We start from the raw sequence: 19,634 nt of genomic DNA, 5'->3' as shown, positions 1-19,634 counted from the left end.
TCCTAGGTAAGCGCTCTACCACTGAGCTAAATCCCCAGCCCCTATAAGGGACATTTCTACTTGATCGTTTCCTTTTCCAGAGAAGAGAGACCTTCATCAAAAGACCACCACTTTTGCAGAGTTTGAGGCTCCTGCTCATCTTGGCACTGAGTATACTGGAGGGTTAAGAATTCAAGGCTGGGCTGGTGAGATAGCTCAGGGATTAAGAACATTGGTTAAGAACATCCAGAGGTCCTGAATTCATTTCCCAGCAACTACATGATGGCTCACAACCATCTCTAAAGGGATCTGATGCTCTCTTCTGGTATGCAGGTGTACACGCAGACAGAGTACTCATAAAGAAACACATAAACAAGAGTAAGGGCCACTCTTAAAAACCAAAAGAATTGAAGGCCAATTGGGGATAGCCTGAGCTACATGAGACTCAGTCTCAAAAAAAAAAAAAAAGTATTGCTACTTAAGTTAAGGGAGAGGCTGGTCTAGGACAGACAGCAAAGAATGCCAGGTATAAAAGTGCCTGGCTGAGGAATGGGGTGAGATGGATCATAGCTCTCCTCACATGTTCAGAGTAGGGAGAGTTTGATGGGTTTGGTGATAAAACTGATCCTTGAAAGAACCAGAGAACCTTGGGTCGGCTGTGGTTGTTCAGCAGTAGCAGGTGTTTATAAGATTTAAATACATATTTAGGATTCAGTTATAGAAGAAGGCTCCCAGCACCTCTTCCCTATCCTTAGAAAACACAGTAGAGCAGGGCCTTATTCCCAGCACTTGGGAAGATGTAAAAGGGACGGATCTCTGTGTTTGAGGCCAGCCTGGTCTACAGAGTAAGTTCCAGGACTACCAGGGCTACACAGGGAAACACTGTCTCAAAAAACAAAAACAAACAAACAAACAAAAAACACAACAAACAAACAAAATCTCCCAAAACTGGCATTCGGGAGACAGAGGCAGGCAGATCTCTGAATCCAAGGTCAACCTGGTCTAAATAGTGACTTCCAGGCCAGCCAAGGCTACATAGCAAGACCCAGTCTCCAAAACAAAACTGAGGCCCAGTTGTCCATGCCCCAACAAGCTAACAGGAAGAGAAATAAGAAGAAACAGCCATCCAACAGCTTTCTTCAATAGCATGAGTAACAGGCAATGCTTTGGTCACCAGTCCATCGACAAGGCCTGTGAGGTTATACCTATCAGTCTCTCCTTATAGCAACCAGGAGACTGAGGCTCAAACCACAGTCAGCGAAGTGCCTGGCATTTTACTCAGATTGGAGTCCAGTTTTTGTCCCTGGCATTTCATTCATGCTGGTTCCCGTGTGCAGCTGCTGCCTTTGAAAGTACTCTCCTGCCCAGGTATCAACCACAGCACCCCCAGCAGGAACACAAGGCTCTTACATTTAACATGCCTTTAGTTTTTAGACTAGTTTGGGCTATTCTTTTTTAAATTAAAAAAATATATACATTACCTTATCGTATGTGCAGTGTATTCGTGGAGATCAGGGGACAGCTTGTGAGAGTCAGTTCTCTTCATTCCTCATGTGAGTCCAAGGGATTGAACTCAGGCCATCCTCCAGGCTTGGCAGCAAGCCTTCACCTCCTGAGCCATCTCGATGGCCCTTTTACCGTCATTTTAAACCACGAAATCAGGGTCACTGTTGGACCTTAGAAGCTTGATCCACTCTTGTTCAGCTTCCTCCGGAAAACTCAGCGAAGCGGGGGTGGGGGGTGTTTAGTTGTGTTGAGTGTGGAGACAATCTCCCAGGACTTGAGCCCAACGCCCAACATGTGGCAGCATTCAAATGGAGTGTATTAAATGAAGAAATAAACGGGGAAGAGAAGAAGACACAAACAAGATACGAAAAGGTAGTAAATGAAGAAATAAATGAAAAAGTTCTTTCCCCAAGGTATTTGGTATTTTACAGTTAAGCATAATTCAGAAAGTAATCTGACTCAGGAAAACTTTTTCAAAAAATTGTATTTCTGTCTGTGTGCACCTGTGTGAGGATGAGCATGGAGAGGCCAGGAGCAACTTGGGGGTCTGGTGTCTCCCTCCACTTTGCTGAGGCAGGTCGTTTCTTACTCTTTCTGTACAGTCTGTGAGCTTCCGGATGCTTTTTCTGTCTCCATCCCTCATCTGCTATACAGTGCTGGCTTTAAAGATGTCCACTCTCCCCCCCGGCCCCCGCCCCACACACACATCAGGCTTCTTTCTAGGACCTAAGGCAAGCACTTTCACTGCCTAAGCCATCTCCCTAAAGTCCCATGACAAACTTAACAGAGGATAACATGGAAAACCTCTGGAGAGAAATAGCCATTAATTTTTGTCCTGCCTTGCTTCGATATGTCATATGTAAGTGACAGTACTCATGTGACAGCTCACTTTAGACAGTGGCACAGTGGCTGCTGGTTTGGGCAAGTTTGAAGTCTGGGATTCATCCAGGTAGAACATGGGAAGAGATGAGCTCTCCGGCACAGCGTTTTTGCTGTTCTCACCGGAGAGGGCTGGGGTAAAAAGGAACTGCCCTTCAGCTTTCCCCACAGGCATTGCTTCCTCTGACCCGAGTCCCAGGTTAGGAGTGCCTCTCCATCACAGCACTTTGGACTATGATTCGTCTGCTCAGCTCCCCTGATAGGTCCTGCCCAGGGCACGAGCCAGACCTTGTTCTGTTCTGTCCCCAAGGTCTGATGCAGGGGCTGGCACACAGTAAGTACTCGATATGTGTTTGTTGAATGAAAGTTCTTCCTTTGCCTAAACTGCTTAAGAACTGTGTGTACTTGGCATGTTACCACATACCTTTTATTCCAGCACGTGGGAGACTGAGGCAGGAGGATTGCCTTCAGTTGGAAGCCAGCCTGGGCTACCTAGTGAGACTCTGTCTTAAAAAACAAACAAACAAACAAACAAACAAACAAACAATAATTCAGTGATGTGAAGTCTTATGCCTGGGATCCTGGGATCCTAGTGCTAGGAAGTGGAGACAGGAGGATCCTAAGTCCAAGGCCACCCTCCACTAAATAGCAAGTTCGAAGCCAGCTTGAGCTACATAAGACCTTGTCTCCAAAGAAAAGACAGTGGGAGCAGGGGAGTATGCCTATCTTAGTCCCCAAGGCTCCCAGCTCCTGTTGTCTGCAGGGGTGGAGCAGTATCTGCCCAGCTTCTGCTTCTTTCCCCAGTGTTGAAGCTAGTGACCCATTTACTGACCTTGCTTAGCCAATCAGATGAAAATAATCACCACATCTGTGGAATGCTTGCCAAATGCCAGCCATCCATAGGAATTATTTGGAGTCCTTGTGGGAAATGTTATTATTCCCACTCGCAGACAAGGAAACTGGGGCCCAAAGGGCCCTCAGTAATATGCCTGAGGCCATACGGTATAGATATGAAGATGGAAGGAAGAGGGGGGGGAGAGGGAAGGGATGGTGAGGTGTCTGTATAATTGTAGCTTTGCTGATTCTCGTGTTTGCCCACTAAACCTACTGGAGATGGTCAATGAGAGTAGGAACGACAGCTCCTAGAACCCTGAACCAAGGCAGCAGGGAGAAGAAGCAGGTAGCCTTGGTGGAGAGCATCCTGGAGCAACACTGAGTTATTCAGTAACCCCAGATACTCGATTCTCCGGGGCCAACCTGCACAGTCCAGGCCCGGGCAAGCAGGAGACACCAACTCCCTCTGGCTTTAAATGCTTGGCTGGTCATGACTGGAAGCCAGAGATGGAAAGTCAAAGATTGGGCAGACCTCAGGACTAGACAGAACAGAGACTGGTGATACAGATGTGCCTCAGAGGTCTGCAGTTGCAGGAGTGAGGCCTGAAGCCCATCGCCTCACAGGATCACAGGAGTGGGACCAAGGGCTGGACCTCAACAGGTGATCAAAAGAGCCAGGACTCCTGCTTGATGGGTGGTGGGTTGGAGAGTCTTCCTAGGAAGCAGATTGGCAGGGGAGCCTTAGGGAAGGTCCGCAGGGTCTCGCTCTATTGGACCAGAAAGAATACTGGCTGGTGTCTGTCACATAGTATTAACACCTCAAGGGCACACCTTACAAGGGAGTGAATGTGCCATGTGCTGACCATATGCTGGCCCAGCTCATGCCTTTCCGGAGAACTTCTAAAGTCCTCCCCTGACTCAGTGACTGCTAGACTGGGGCCTCCGAGGCCTAAGCCTGTTATATCCTTATATCAGAATATCTGGTTTCAACCCTAGGACCTAGTCCAGGTTAGACACTTATCGAGTGAATGAATGAAGAAGAGAAAAGGGAGAGGTTGGGCCCTGGAGGAGTTGGAAATGAAGTTGGAGATAAGAGGAGGTCAGAATCAGACCAGAGCTCACTCTTCCCCTTTCTCTAATTCTGGAAGCATAGAAGGCTGTTCCCTCCCAGAGCCTGTCTCAACCTACTGCAACAACCCAAGCAGCTGGTGACCCCAAGCAGGGCTCAGGAGACACACCTGGGACAGGAGATGCCCCCTGGGGGGTGTCCCATAGATGCTGAGCCTTTATCTATGCTTACCCTTCCTGCTGACTGAGGAGTAAAGAAAATCTCTGGACAGGGCTCATACAGACCAGTTGGGAGCTGTGTCACCAGAGACTGATCTCTGGTCTTTCATGTGCCTGGCTGGACTCTTAGCACAGGAAACTGGACAGCTAGAATCCAGGTGTCCTCCCAAGTCCACACAAGGGCAGGGGCAGAGGCTCAGGTGCCTGCTGAAACAATGGAAGAACTGGACAAGGAGCAGTGGGCAATCAACAGAGGGTTAGCATGCTGTCCTACCATCCCTACCCATTTCTAAGAAAGGGCAATACCTGGGCTGGAGAGATGGCTCAATGGTTAAGAGCCCCGACTGCGGGGTTGGGGATTTAGCTCAGTGCTAGAGCGCTTGCCTAGCAAGCGCAAGGCCCTGGGCTGGGGGGGGGGGGGGGCGACTGCTCTTCCAGAGGTCCTCAGTCAATTCCCAGCAACCACATGGTGGCTCACAACCATCTGTAAAGAGATCTGATGCCCTCTTCTGGTGTACTTATATATAATAAATGAATAAATCTTTTAAGAAAGAAAGAAAGAAAGAAAGAAAGAAAGAAAGAAAGAAAGAAAGACGGAAAGAAAGGACAATACCCCTGTGGACTGGCGGCTTCAGAACCAAGAATGCCAGTGTCCCTGCCTACTAGTTTTCAGGGACCATGCTGTGGACTTTGCAGCCCCTCCCGCTGGAACCACAATGTTAGCTCAATTTGCAGTATAGGCAGTGGCTTCTGAGGGCCATCTGGTCTACCTCTACTGCCAGGCAAAGGAAGATCTCAGTATTAGTCTGTAGCCAGAACTGCAATGAACAGTTCTGTAGGAAGGGCCTCCTTCCTTTGCAGACCTCCATTCCCCAGGGAATGCGGATTGTGGGGGGATAACTAGAGACCCCGCTGTTGGGGCTCAGATGACTGGTTAGTCCTCCAATCCTGAGAGCTCTGCCTTACCTCCCTTTTTCAGCTGTGCTCTTCAATAGGGAAAAGGCCTAATAGCCCTTACTTTTTCGGTCTCTTGTCCTAACGTTGCAAGGTAACCAACTGAGTAGGACCTTTAAGAGATACTAGCTTCTTGGATGCCACTCTCTTACACCACCAGGTTTGAGGGGGCGAGTACCTTTTCCCCTCTCACCACCCTTCTAGCAGCTGGGGCTCAGTTGGGGAAGTTCACACATCACCTGTGCCTTTCAGCAGGTCCATGGGAAACAGGACCTGACCAGCGGCGGGCTAGTCCTTGCCTACCTCGAGCTGAGGGGTGGGGCTCCCCTAGGAGCAAGCACGGCCTCCGGGGGGCGGAGCCTCACCTATGCAGTGGCAGTAGTCAGCACAGCTCTGCTAGAGTCCGGGATAGCACAGTCACCGCGTTCATGGCCCGCATTCCCCGCCACCGGCGCCTGGTCCTGCCGCTGCTGTGTCTGCTCTTCCAAGGCGCCACCGCCCTCCTCTTTGCGATCTTTGTCCGCTACAACCACGAAACCGACGCTGCCCTGTGGCACTGGGGCAACCACAGTAACGTGGACAACGAGTTTTACTTTCGCTACCCAAGTGAGTGCGGGCAAGGGTGTGGGAAGCGGAGACTCCAAGCCCAGGGTGTGTAAGGAAGGGCGTTGGTGGGTACTCCTCCCACCGAGATGACTGCCAGGGCTTTAAAACAGTCCCCTTTCTCTATCGTCCCTCTAGTTCTAGGCACTGCTGAGGATGGCACGTGCTCTAACTCAGTCTGAGGAAAGATAAGGCTCAGTCAGGTCACACAGTAAGGGAAGCTGGGCTTTCAATCCAGTTGTAAGTAGGTCCAGTGTTAGCCACTATCTCACCTTCCATTGGGGCTCCTTTGTCTAGGAGTCCAGCTTGACCACAGGAAAGAGACTCTTTTTTTTTTTGGTTCTTTTTTTTCGGAGCTGGGACCGAACCCAGGGCCTTGCGCTTCCTAGGCAAGCGCTCTACCACTGAGCTAAATCCCCAACCCCACTGGCAGTCCCATCAAGAGGAAAGAGACTCTTGATGGGACTGCCAGGGAGGGTGCTAGAGAAGATAACAGAGAGTCAGGTGTCAAACTCCCACATGTCTAGGCATCAAAGATTGGTTTCGGCACAGGTGTTCAAGGTTTGAGAGTGAGAGGACACTGGACCGATTTGCCCCATTCAAGGCCATTGTGAGGTGGGCTAAGCGGGACATTATTAGCTCGTCTCACAGGTTAAGGTGACTGTGGTGTGTCCATTATCACCTACCATGGGTCACACAGCTAGAATAGGACTTACACACCCTGACCACTAACCATTTGCCTCCCGACAAGGTTCTGGATGGGGAGTTAATCCCCAGATGGAGACAGCATCTCCTTCAAGGTTGTAACTGAGGCACTAGAGATCTGGGACCAAGCAAACTGCCCCTCCCTCTACTGCCCAAGTCAACCTTCTCTAATTCCAGTTCCCCATCCCCAGGAAGAAGCTGGGGGTTTGTGCCTCTAATCTCAGCATTCTGGTGGTGAAGGCAGGAAGATCTGGAGTTCAAAGCCAGCCTCAGCCACACCGTGAATCTGAGATCAGGTTTGGGCTACCAAAACCCCATCTCAAACAAACAAACAAACAAACACCAAAAAGGAGTAAGGGAAAATGTCTCTGTTTGAAGGCCATTCGAATATAGCACACGGCTATTAGAACCCACTTTCTACAGCTGAGCTGGTGGCAGGCTGTTCCCCCTCACCCAGCTCTGGCCCCAGCAATGGGGACATAGACGGCTGAGTTAGACTTTGGATTGTGGCAGGAAGCACCAGACCCCTCACCAACCAACCTTTCTCTACAGTTCATTCCCAGTTGTAGCAGGGATTGGCAGCCACAGGCCTCCGAAGCTAAGATCAAAACCAAAGCCCTAAAGCTGGCCTTAGGCTGCTGCCCACTAACTGTCCACAGATGCTGGGTGGTGAGACAAGAGAAGGAAGTGAGCTTTGGTTGTCTGTCTACAAGGGACAGCTTCTCTTAGAGCCTCCAACCCTGTTTGTTCCAAAGCCCAGACTCCTGCCTTCTACAGCTGAGACAGTGCAGGGCTTTCCTTCCTAAGAGGGCAGCGAGGATCATGGGAAAAGAATCATGGCAGAGTTACTGCCTCCCTGCCCTGGTGTTGATCTCTGTGGACTTTGAGCCTACTGTTTGGGAAAAGCTAGGCAGGAGGGAGATGTGAGGTTCCTAAGGCCTGTGGCTTTGATGAGCCCGGTCCTCACCTGTCTCTGTGTCCAGAGGAAAGGGTCAAGGCCAGAGGGCGGGTAGAAACCACCCTTTGATTCAGAAGATGAAAAGAGTCTTTGGTGAGTATTGGCTGGCCAAGGTCTCGGGCATGGGTATCTAAGGGACTGTCAGGAGATGGCCACCATCTCCCCCATATGCATAAGGTGGGATGGGCCCTCGGAACTCTATGCTCTACCTGTCAGATCAGAGTGGACAGACAGCCAGGAAGGTCACTCCCCTCCCTACCCAAGAGCATACAGCCAGGTACAGAAAGAGTTGGCCAAGAGCCAGACTTCTTGGTTCTCCTTCTGGAAGCTCCCTCTGTGTTCAGGTTGCCCAGGCTTACCTTATCCCTTAGGTAGGGTCTCACGGTATAAGCCAGACCAGTTCTTAGACTTATCATCCTCCTGCCTCAGTTTCCCAAGTACTGGAGAATACATGCTTGAACCACCGTACCCCACCTACAAGCCTCTTACTCTGAAAAGCCAGTGATTCAAAGAAGGGAAAAGAGCCAGAGAGCAACCCAGTGAGAGGAAGGGTTGTAAGAAACCTAAGGAGGTCGTCGGGAGAGGCCTGACTTACAGCAGGGACTTGACCCAGACAGAATCAGGACTATTTTAGGAGAGGTGGGGACTGAGACTGTGGCCTGCTCTAGGAGGATTCAGCCTGTTTTCTGGAAGCTGAGGTGGACGAGGCTCTGAGATGGCAGCTCCCACTCTCCTCCTCTTCGTGCTTTATGGCTACCCTTTCCAGAGGAAGCACCTGAGGCTTAGAGAGGCCTCGGGTCATGTGTCCAAGGTCACGGGGTCAGGTGTGTGGAGATGCTGAAATGACGGTCTTAGTTCTGGCAAAGGTTTGCCCTGTCGGGAGGAAGCAGGAGAATGGAGTGCAGTGGTGACCCCGGAGGGCTTTATTTGTTCCATTTGAGACTGGGGATCCTAAGCACAGGCTGGCCTCAGGCTCATTATGTAGTCAAGTCTGGCCTTGACCTTTCATCCTCCTGCCTCTACCTTTTGCATGGCAGAATCACAAGTGTGTGCCACCATGCTTGGCTGGGATTGAGTTTTCAGTGCAAACAGAAGCATTTCAAACAAGCTCAGAGCAGTTGAGAGAAGTTCCTGCATGAATGGTCTTTGAGGCATGCTACCCAGCCCCCTTTGGTTTCCTTCTGTCCTTGGACAAGAACAGAAAGAGTTTCTCTTCCATGTTTGAACAAGGGGAAAGGACAGAGAGTCCTGAGAGACTGTAAGCTATCCTGATGTGGTGGCACATGCCTTTAATCCCAGCACTTGGGATCTCTGTGAGTGCTAGGCTAGCCTGGTCTACATAGTGAGTTTCAGGACAGCCAGAGCCAGGACAGTTCCAGGACAGACAGTGAGACCCTGTCTAAAACAAAAACAAACAAACAAACAAACCACAGAAAGAAGAAACAGAATGCAGGCTCTAGCTGAGTTCTAAGTGTGCCTTTCTTTTCTGTTGTGTGTATGATGTGGGTGACCCTGAGGAACGGGCACTGGAGGTGTGGCCCCTGAGGAGTGGTCACTGGGGATGTGGCAGTCCATTGTGGATGGAGGCCAGAGGCCTCTAGGCCACACTCCCTGAAGCCCATGGGACTGTAGACCCCAGTTGCAGTATGCATAAGGTGGGATGGGCCCTCAGAAAATCTTTAATCCTGTTCTCCGCTCCAGAACAGCAAAAGCTTTAGCTTCTCTCAGGGATCCTATTTGCACCCCAAAGTTCAGTAGCAGCTTTCAGCTTGCCATGCCTCTCAAAATCAAATAGCACAAAACACAGGCCTGAGAATCTGCCTCTTTCTATGAGAAATTCAGGATTATCCATGACAAAAATGAATACAAGTTGAATATCATTAGGAAAATCCTTGGAGCCAAATGTGTTTTGGTTTGGGGTGTGTTTATGTGTACATAGTGATCACATAAGTGGAACTCATGTCTAGACAAGCAATCCACAGATGCCCAACATACACCACACATACAAACAGCCTGAAGGAGATTTCATGCAGCCTCTGTAGTGAGCCCACATTTTGCATAAAGTCCATTGGATGATGCCCACGGTGGGTGGGTGTGGAATTTTCCACTACTGCATCACACTGATGCTTAAAAACTTTGTGATTCTGGAGCATTTGGGGTTGCCAATTTGGATAGTGAGCTTGCATGAGGAAAGACAAGCAGGGAAACGAAACGAAGCTTGACATCTGAAGAGAGGATCTTGGGAGTGTAGATGCATGACAGCGAAGCCTTGCTACAGCTCCCAAGTGGCCAAGGAAAAAGGTCACTATGAACGTGAGTTCTCATCAGAGAACAGCAGCCTCCCTGTGCAGGCTCTGATTCTCAGTGTGACTCCACCCTTGAGAGCAGGAACTGACTTCCTGGGTGGCAGCTGTACTCCGGAGCCCTGTCCACAGATGCTTGGCACATCTGTTGTTCACAGGTGGGGAACAGACATTCTCAGGCAAGTGACATCTCTCAGCCCTAGAGAAGAGAAATTTCTCAAGTAGAGTATGAAAGGAGGGAGTCTGGAGAGTACGGAGGCGTGGTGCCCCTTTTCCTCAGATGTTTACAGAAAGGGCCCTCCCACGGGCGATCTACTGGTGGGTTTTATCTTTGCTTGCTCCTGTTTGTTTGTTTTTGAGACAGTCTCCACTCAGACATAGCCACAGCTGTTCTGAAACTAACTCACTGTGTAAACCAGGCTGGACCTGAACTCAGAGAGCTCAGCCCACCTCTGTCTCCCCAGTGCTAGGATTAGATTAAAATGTGCACCACCACATTTGGCCTTGTTCATGATTTTCTTTTAAACATTTATTTATTTATTATGTATACATCATACAGCTTTCTGCCTGCATGTATGCACCTGCAGGCCAGAAGAGGGCACCAGACCTGATTATAGATGGTTGTGAGCCACCATGTGGTTGCTGGGAATTGAACTCAGGACCTCTGGAAGAGCAGACAGTGCTCTTAACCTCTGAGCCATCTCTCCAGCCCCTGTTCATGATTTTTTAATAAGATTTGTTTATTTTATGTATATGAGTACACTGTAGCTGTCTTCAGACACACCAGAAAAGGACATAAGATCTCATTACAGATGGTTGTGAGCCACCATGTGGTTACTAAGGATTGAACTCAGGACCTCTGGAAGAGCAGACAGTGCTCTTAACCCCTGAGCCATCTCTCCAGTCCCGTTCAAGTTTTTTTTGTTTTTGTTTTTGTTTTTGTTTTTGTTTTTGTTTTTGTTTGGAGATAGGCTCTTACTCCCTTAGCTGCCCCTGAACTTGGAGCAGTGCCTCTTTGGCACCACTGAGGTGTATAGCCATTGAGCATCATGCCTAACCCTCTACCTTCTTTGAAGAAAGATCTCTCTTGTTCCTGTGCAGCTGTTGCAGACCAGCTGGACTGAGCTAGACCATTCTCTAATCTTGGTTTCCCTTCCCACCGCAGGAGGGCCAGGATCATAGGCTCGTTACCTTATCCACGTGGGCTCTGTGGCCATCAAACTAGCTTGTGTGGCCAGAAGGCATTTGTCTGCCATCTATCTCTCCACTCCCTGGCTCTATATAACAAATTACTCAACACATTCTTTGTATAAATCTTATTTTCAGTATAATTGTATTATTCGTACTGGCGTTTTATGCAGGAAGCAAACAGAAAAGGCTTCACTCACACCTTCTTGTACAGAAGCCCCACTGATATGCCTGGCAGTTCAAGTAAAACTGCCCACATGTGGCCCCCATGCTATGAGCACAACACTTGGGCATTTGAGGCAGGAGATCCAGCATCTGAGGTCAGCTGGACTACAAGGCGTGACCCTGTCTCAACAGAGCAAGTGTGAATTTTTTATAAAAAATTCAACGTATAGAGAGAAACAAACAGAAAGACAGACCTTTCTCCTGAGGGCGGCTGCATGACATGCAAGTCATTGTAAGGGGTTGGGGGGGTCACTACACTGAGCTGTACAACACAGTAGCCCCACCCCTTCCATTCCTTTGCAGGGGGGAGGGGTCCTCAATCCCTGTTAACAATTCAAAGCCATTCATAAATAATTTTTGTTTTGAATCTCAAAATAGGGAGATTTGAAAGATAAGAGATGAAAGTTAGACATCAAGAAGGGCTTCCTTGGGGCTAGGGAGATGGCTCAGTAGGTGAAGTGCTTGCTGGGTGAGCATTAGGATCTGAGTTCAGATTCGGCACACAAGTCAGGTATAGCAAGGTTCCTTCATGATGTCAGCACAGAGGGCAGAGAGGGACAGATGCCAGGGCTTGCTGGCTGTCTCCTCTGGTCATTTTGGTGAGGTCTAGGTTCACAGAGGGGCCCTGGGTATGAGGCAGAGCATGGTGGAGGGTAACACATCTACCACCACACATGCATGCACACACACACACACACACACACACACACACACACACACACACACACACACCTGCGTGCACACACCTGGACAGGTGAGAAGGTGGACACACTGGACACAGAGGGAGAGGGAGGAGACTTTCCAGGGAAGGAAGGAGAATCTTGTGTGTAGAAGATACAGGTCTGCAGCAGCAGAGAGAACTGACAGCTTCCTACTCGGGCGGGTGAGCAGATGGTGCGTCAGGTAGGTGAGTGGATGCTGGAGCAGGATGTTCTAGCTCCTTCTCGAGCAGGGACAGCAAGGGTGGCCTGGCCCTGCTGCTCCAGGCTGAATGCTTTGTTTCAGCCGCCCATGGTGGGAGGCTGTTATGCCTAGGGAAGAGGAGCCAGGCACTGGTATGGTAGCTGTTGGTTGGTGGGCATGGCCAGACCAGAGCAGGCCTCATGACACTCCTTCCCTTGTCCTGCCCACCCACAGGCTTCCAGGATGTGCATGTCATGGTCTTCGTGGGCTTTGGCTTCCTCATGGTCTTTCTACAGCGGTACGGCTTCAGCAGTGTGGGCTTTACCTTCCTCGTGGCCACCTTCACCCTGCAGTGGGCCACACTACTCCAAGGCTTCCTCCACTCTTTCCATGGTGGCCACATCCACATTGGCGTGGAGAGGTGGGCAGTAGTAAGCCCCTGGCTCCCCTGAAGACCCCACTCCCCAAAGGATGCCAGCTCGGGCCCTGACCTTCTGGTCTGCCAACTGACCTTCCCTCTGCCCCATAACCACCCTCTCCAGGCCACTGTCTGTTCTCGTTGTCTAACCTGTGACCCTGGTAGATATACTCACACATCCATCCCATTAGGCCTCTGTCACCAGAGCTCCTAGGAGGACAGGCAGCAGGTGAAGAATGGCCTCTCCTACCTGCTGCTGCTTCAACCTAGAGTCGGGCTTAGCCCATTGCTTTACAAGGCCTCCTCCCTCCTCGACAAGGGTGGGTGGTACCCATTGGACACCCAGGGAGAGGTGCCCCAGCACTGACTCTCCTCACCCTGCCCTGCGTGCCCCACACCATGCCCTCTGCGGAGCCACTTCAGAACCACTTTCCTTCCACCCCTCCCACCCTCCGTGACTGCAGTTTGATCAACGCTGACTTCTGTGCGGGCGCTGTGCTCATCTCTTTCGGGGCTGTTCTGGGCAAGACTGGGCCAGCCCAGCTGCTGCTAATGGCCCTACTGGAGGCAGTGCTGTTTAGTGTCAATGAGTTTATACTGCTCAGTCTCCTGGGGGTAAGTCTGGTCAGGAGTGGGTGAGACCTGGGTCAGTCCAGCTCTGGTTTAGGAGAGGTGGATGGAGGGCAGGGGCTGCCTCACCACCTCTACCCTTCTTCCCAGGTGAGAGATGCTGGAGGGTCCATGACCATTCACACATTTGGGGCCTACTTCGGGCTGTTCCTCTCACGGGTCCTCTACAGATCCCAGCTGGAGAAGAGCAGGCACCGACAGACCTCTGTCTACAACTCTGACCTCTTTGCCATGATCGGTGAGGCCTGCTAAGGTGAAGTGGCGGGAGCTGCAGAGCACCATGGAAGGTCTTCTGCACTGCCAGCTATCTTTTGGGTCCTTCCTACTTGCATTCTGAGGGGCCTGAGATCTGCGCTCATCACTGCCCCTAACTTATGACCCAGTACTGGGGGTACACATACGTCCATACCAGGCCCTGGGGTCTTCCCAAGTTCACCTCAGTCCTACTTGAAACTTTCCTGGGCTACAAAGCCTACATGCGTGGAGCCATCCCTCACCCCTGCAAAGTTGGTATTCTGTGGCCCTGCCGGCCCTGGCCACCTGTGCCTGCTTCCTCTAAGGACCCCTTCTCCTCACAGCCCCACAAACCCTGCACTTTCAGGCAGGAAATCGGGCCCTGGATCACCCCCAGGGAACAGTAGGGCCTGTTTCCTCCAGGTTCCCTCCTCTGTTGGCCTCTGGCCTCTCTGCTCTCCGAGCCTGCCATCCGGAGCTCATGTTTCTTTTGGGGTGTTGAATATGGCCTTCAGTTCCTGCTCTTGCACAAGCAAGGCTAGCTTGACTTCCTTGCCCACTTAAGGCTCACTGTGAGACAGCTGAGCCCTCCTTGCCTTTGGTATCCCTTCATGTATGAAGCTTCCAGGTAAAGTGGTCGGGGACGGAGATGGGATCAGGCTGTCTGAGACCTGAGATGAGCACAGGACGCTGCGATGAATACCCTCATCTTGAGGCAGCAGAAGGACTTTGAGTCAGGGTGAAGGACATAGGTTGCACACACAGGCTCCTACCTTGCTGGCTCACCCTTCAAAGGCCCAGCTTCTCCTTCCTACTCAGACATTAGTCTGTAAGACTTAAAGCAGGGCCTGGAGGTGGTGGCGCGCACCTTCAATCCCAGCACGTGGGAGGCAGAGGCAGGTGGATCTCTGGGTCTGAGATCTGCCTGGTCTGCAGATGAGTTCCAGGACAGCCAGGGCCACACAGAGAAACCCTGTCTTGAAAAGCAACACACAAACACACACACACACACACACACACACACACACACACACACACACACACACACACACACACACACTTGAAAACAGGGATCTGCTTCTTGTCCCAGTGCCAAGCAGTTACCCCCAACACCGGAGCCCAGACTCCTGAGGCCTGTAGAGGCCACCTTCTCTAGAAGGTAGCTGACCTGGCACAGTGCCCCCCACCATGTGTGAGTGCCCACAGCTGCGGTTGTTAGCCTCTACCTGGCTCCCTTTCCTTTTCCTGGTTCCTAAGAGAGGCGGTATGCTGGGGTGGAAGCCAGAGTGTGGCATGTGCTAGGCAAGTGTTGTTCTACTGAGCTCTGCCTCAGGCCCTTCCTGAGCTGTTAGGCCTGCTGGGCCATGATGCAGGCATTTACAGCCTTTACTCTCTCAACTCTCACCGTAGGAAGATGGTGTTTTTTTTAATCATTTCCAGGAACTGGTGAGGAAATTTAGTAATAACTGATCTGTAGTGCAGCGCCCCCTGGTGACCAGGATACTCACTCGCACATGCTCACCGTGACTACCCACTTGTTTAGGGACCATCTTCCTGTGGGTTTTCTGGCCCAGTTTCAACTCCGCTCCGACAGCGCTGGGGGATGGGCAGCATCGGACAGTGGTCAACACGTACTATTCACTCACCGCGAGCACCCTCAGTACTTTCGCCTTGTCAGCCCTTGTCAGTGGGGATGGACGACTGGACATGGTATGGGGAAGTGGGTGGACAGCCCGACAAAGGGAAGAGCCATCTAAGTATGGAGGTCCCCAGGGGCAAGCACTGAACCTCCGTCTGCAAGAAGGGGAGTGGTGTTAGATCAGGGGAGAGCATATGAAGGTTGGTGGCTAGGGTGATGGAAGGATCTAGAAGTAATAGATGCCACTGTAATGAGTGTGGCTGGGATGTGTGGGTGTGATGATCTAATAAGATACCTTGCCGTTTTTGTCCTTTTAGGTCCACATCCAGAATGCAGCACTGGCTGGAGGGGTTGTGGTGGGGACAGCAAGTGAGATGATGTTGACACCCTTTGGGGCTCTGGCAGCTGGCTTTCTGGCTGGGACCGTCTCCACCCTGGGGTATAAGTTCTTTACGGTATGATTGCTTCTCAGCATGGGGACCTGGACCAGTGACAGGATTCCCAGCCCTTCTGCTACTTCCCCACCAGGTCCTGGATATGGGTGAGTAGGTTGACTCTCCACTCTGTTTATTTACCCGTTCTCCAGCCTATCCTGGAGTCCAGATTTAAACTGCAAGACACATGTGGTGTTCACAACCTCCATGGGATGCCAGGGCTACTGGGGGCCATCCTGGGAGTCCTGGTGGCTGCACTGGCCACCCACGAGGCTTATGGAGATGGGTGAGTCCTCCCTCATGCCTCTGAAGTGGCTTCCCTTCTTCCTTGAGAGAAAACAAACTTCCCATCTGTTCTCATCCACCCATTTGGCCATTCACCAATACAGTGAGAGCCGAGGACCTGCCCCTGCCTGACCTCCTGGTCAGTGCCATGGATGGCCATTAAGTAAACAATTTCAAGAGCACCGAGCACTCCTTCAGGACCAGTAAGAGATAAAGACCTCTGGGGTGAGCTAGGAGTAGGGCAGGTTAAAGAGGCCTTTGATTAGGTGCTGAAAAGTCTGTGGAGTTGGCTGGCTTAGGAGAGGAGGGAGCTTGAAGTGGGCCTGACTGAGCAAAAGTCTGGGTGAGAGACATTGGGGATCCCTGGACACCCTCTGGCTGCCCATAGGCACGAGTGTCACATTGACCAGCCCTATTCCATAAGCGTCTTTCCCTATCTGGTCTCCCTTCAGCCTGCAGACTGTGTTCCCACTCATAGCCAAGGGTCAGCGCAGTGCTACATCTCAGGCCATGTATCAGCTCTTTGGAATGTTTGTCACACTGGTGTTTGCCTCTGTGGGTGGCAGCCTTGGAGGTGAGTGACTTTAGCTGGGAAGGGTGTCAGGTGAGAGTCCCAAGGAGGGCTACCCAGGAAAAGGGGCAAGGGACACTTGTCCTTCGGGTAGGTTCACTTCCACCAAGATCCTCTCAGAACACCAGTCTGTGCCAATGAGGGAGCAGCATGGCCTCTGAGTGAGGAGGTGCTGGGTGTAAGACCACACCCTCCAGAGGGAAGAAAGGCTCCTCTCTGGGTTGTGCGCTGACTTTCTTATACTGCTCCCTTGTGCCACTAGAGGGCAGTCCAACCCCAGCGGTTGGAAAGAGGCCAATTCTCACTCCCAACTCCCCCAAATCTCTTCTGGGCAGCAGCAGACAGAAGGAAGGAAGGAAGGAAGAAAGGAAGCCTAGCTCACCTGGAGTTCAAAGCATTCCACAGAAGCTGTCCGATCACTGGCCCCTAGGTCAGGCATTCTCTCCTGATATCTGGCTTTAAGAAAAAACCTGGGGGTCGGGGATTTAGCTCAGTGGTAGAGCGCTTGCCTAGGAAGCGCAAGGCCCTGGGTTCAGTCCCCAGCTCCGAAAAAAAGAACCAAAAAAAAAAAAAAAAAGAAAAAAGAAAAAAAAAAAGAAAAAACCTGATGCTGTAACATCCCTACCCTCCCACACCCACCCTCGCTTGTCCCGAAACTCTCTATGGTTTAGTTCTCCAGGTCATGTTTCATGCGATGAGTGTCCCCTAGCCCCTCCCATGTGGAAGGCCACAGAAAGATGAACATTATGCTTCACAACAGAATCACGATACAGCTGCAAACATGAGAAAATTCTCTCACTTCTACCAGCTGGTCTCTTTGTGGGTAATTTGAGGGTGGGGCCACCTTGAAGGGCTATACCTTCTCAGAATGGGGGACTCAACAGCCCTTGGCATAGGCTTGGGTCCACGTTGTCCTTAAGCTTACCAACCTGTGGCTCTAGGTGGCAACCTCCCCCCTAGGTAGGGACAGAGGACCCTTACACATCCTTCCCTACGACCACTAGGGCTCCTGCTGAAGCTTCCCTTCCTGGACTCCCCTCCAGACTCCCAATGCTTCGAGGACCAGGTTTACTGGGAGGTGAGACACAACTCCAAGTTTGTCCCTTGTATGGCGCTTGACCCTCCTTCTCTGGGAGCTTGCCTTACCTTTGGGCTATCACTCGCCTCTTTCCTTGTTTGTGGGCTCCTTCTCAAGCCCCCTGAAACTTTCCTTCATCTGCTTTGCAGGTACCTGGGGAGCAGGAGGCTGAGACCCAGAGGCCTCTGAGAACTGAGGAACCAGACACCCAGGCCTAATTGCTGCCAGCATGACTGATGGACGCTGTCCTCAGAGAAGACAATGGCTCCTGCCATTGGTTACTCCTGCTTTTGTTACTATTGTGTGAGGAAGTCTTCCACCCCCAGGAGGATCCCCATTAGCTTGTGCCTGTGGCCAGAAAAGGCCAAAGCCAGCCCTAGGTGACTGCCACCCCATTGACCAGTGTTACCCTATTCCAGTGACACCCAAGCCAGGTCCACTCTGGGTGGGAAGCTGGGTGATAAACAAGTATCACCAAGGACTCTGACACCTTGTGTTTGTGCCTCTCCCCTCCGCTGCTGAGGCCAAAGTCTTATGGCAAACCTTGGTGTTGACAAATCCTCCTTGAGTCCACAGAACTCCAAGATACTACAGTCTGCTGTAAATGTCTCAACTAGTCCCATCCTCTCCAGGGAGGGGCACTATTATCCAGAATGTCTGTGTCTATTTTAGTCATCCAATGCTGTCCCCCAATCCTTCCTGGTCCTTACTTAATTGTTGTTGCCCTGACTCTCAACTGGCTTTCCACCGCTGAGCAGAAGAGGAAGAAGCTCAAGAGGAGCATCAAAATGGTGGGCTGCCACAAAACCTCAGCAGTTGGAGGCAGCCATCACCCGATGCCAGTTCTTGGCCGGCCCTGACCAATGTGAAGGGAGGGTCCTGCGGTTCTGGGGCTGTGGATGAGGAAGGCAGCTGGGCTCTTGTTGCTTTGAATCATTTGACCACATGAGGGCGCTCTAAACCAACAGACGGTGCCGCCTCCCTCACCTAGTTCCTTCCGGCCTAACCTTCCTAGCCGCATCAGTGTCGGTCCTCAGGCACCCGTGCCAAAGCCTTCCCTGAGCTCCACTCCTTCTACATGTCAGAGGATGCCAGAAACTTCATATCTCATCCCACTCTTGGCGACTTCATCCCTTCCCCATGAGGCACTGGGACTCCCTTTCCTCACTTGATCCACCAATGGGTTTTTGGCAAGAGCTGTTCACAACTACAGACACCTCTGCCTCCAAACTAGGGACCTTCCGCGGTGGGAACCCAAAGAGTAAGGACACATGCTGGGCTTCAGTTGCCCAATATGTTCCTGGGCTCTCCCGTGCAGCTGGAGGTGGTTGAGAGACAAGCTCTCTAGGGAGCTATCTTGTTCCCCCAGCCCTCTCCGGTCCATAGTTTCCTGTCCACTGCTGGCTGGGCTATGTAGGCTGGAGGGTCCCAGGATTGAAGCTCGAGGCTCCCAGTCACCGTGAAGAGGTAGTTGGGAGAGCTGGCACCCAGCTCTAGATGGGTGGTGGACAGCCAGCTGGCTTGGCCTGGCCTGCCCCAGTTGCAGGCCGTTGTGATGAAGGATAGCTGTGACATTCCTTCACTCATGGCACCAAGATTTTCCGTCTGGCCCTCTCTGCTGCTGGTTCATTCCGAACTGCAACCAAACCTCTTCTTCAGGCCTAAAAAAAATGGGCTCTTCCAACACTGGGAGAAGCCATCTCAATCCAGAGAGGCTTCCTGGAGCAGGGGCATTTGAGCTTTTTCGGATAGGACAATTGCTCAGTCAGCTTCAAGTGGGCAAAAGGCTGCTGGTCCCAGACTGATCTGGCAATAGGTTCCTGAGAAGAGGGACAAGGAGAGGATGCCCTGTGTATCTTGTCACTGGTGAGTTCTAAGCCTCACCACCGCCATTAAACCCCATGTGCACGATGGCGGGGACTCCACCACCGGCCCTGGCACCCTGGTCCTCTGCTTTTGCCCTGTGTTTCTTTTCTTTCCCTGTTTGCTTTAAATGCAGGGGCACATGGTGGGCACTACAA

At 51.4% G+C, this 19,634-nt stretch overlaps 1 protein-coding gene and 1 long non-coding RNA gene across 6 annotated transcripts in view; one reads left to right on the top strand and one right to left on the bottom strand.

Annotated features, from left to right (window-relative positions):
• Positions 1–6,184, bottom strand: part of LOC147996344 (uncharacterized) — a 12,752-nt gene extending 6,568 nt beyond the window's left edge. The window contains exons 1-2 of the long non-coding RNA XR_015676316.1: positions 5,805–6,184; positions 1,461–1,758 (exon numbers count right to left, since the gene is read on the bottom strand). This is a non-coding gene — a long non-coding RNA (uncharacterized LOC147996344). The remainder of the gene's footprint in view (positions 1–1,460; positions 1,759–5,804) is intronic.
• On the top strand, positions 5,835–18,100 carry Rhbg (Rh family B glycoprotein). Of its 5 annotated transcripts, none has more exons than XM_087623352.1 (10): positions 5,835–6,045; positions 12,559–12,622; positions 13,207–13,357; positions 13,463–13,610; positions 15,150–15,316; positions 15,563–15,700; positions 15,832–15,965; positions 16,417–16,538; positions 17,540–17,613; positions 17,763–18,100. In XM_087623352.1, the coding sequence occupies exons 1-10, from the start codon at positions 5,868–5,870 to the stop codon at positions 17,829–17,831; spliced, it is 1,245 nt and encodes a 414-aa protein (XP_087479478.1). In that variant the 5' UTR covers positions 5,835–5,867; the 3' UTR covers positions 17,832–18,100.
• The last annotated feature ends 1,534 nt before the right edge of the window (positions 18,101–19,634 follow it).

Source organism: Rattus norvegicus, chromosome 2 (assembly GCF_021556685.1).
Source record: "Rattus norvegicus strain SHRSP/BbbUtx chromosome 2, alternate assembly SHRSP_T2T, whole genome shotgun sequence".
NCBI classification, from domain to species: domain Eukaryota; kingdom Metazoa; phylum Chordata; class Mammalia; order Rodentia; family Muridae; genus Rattus; species Rattus norvegicus.
Note: the sequence above shows the minus strand (reverse complement) of the source record. Positions and strands in the feature narration are given on the sequence as shown.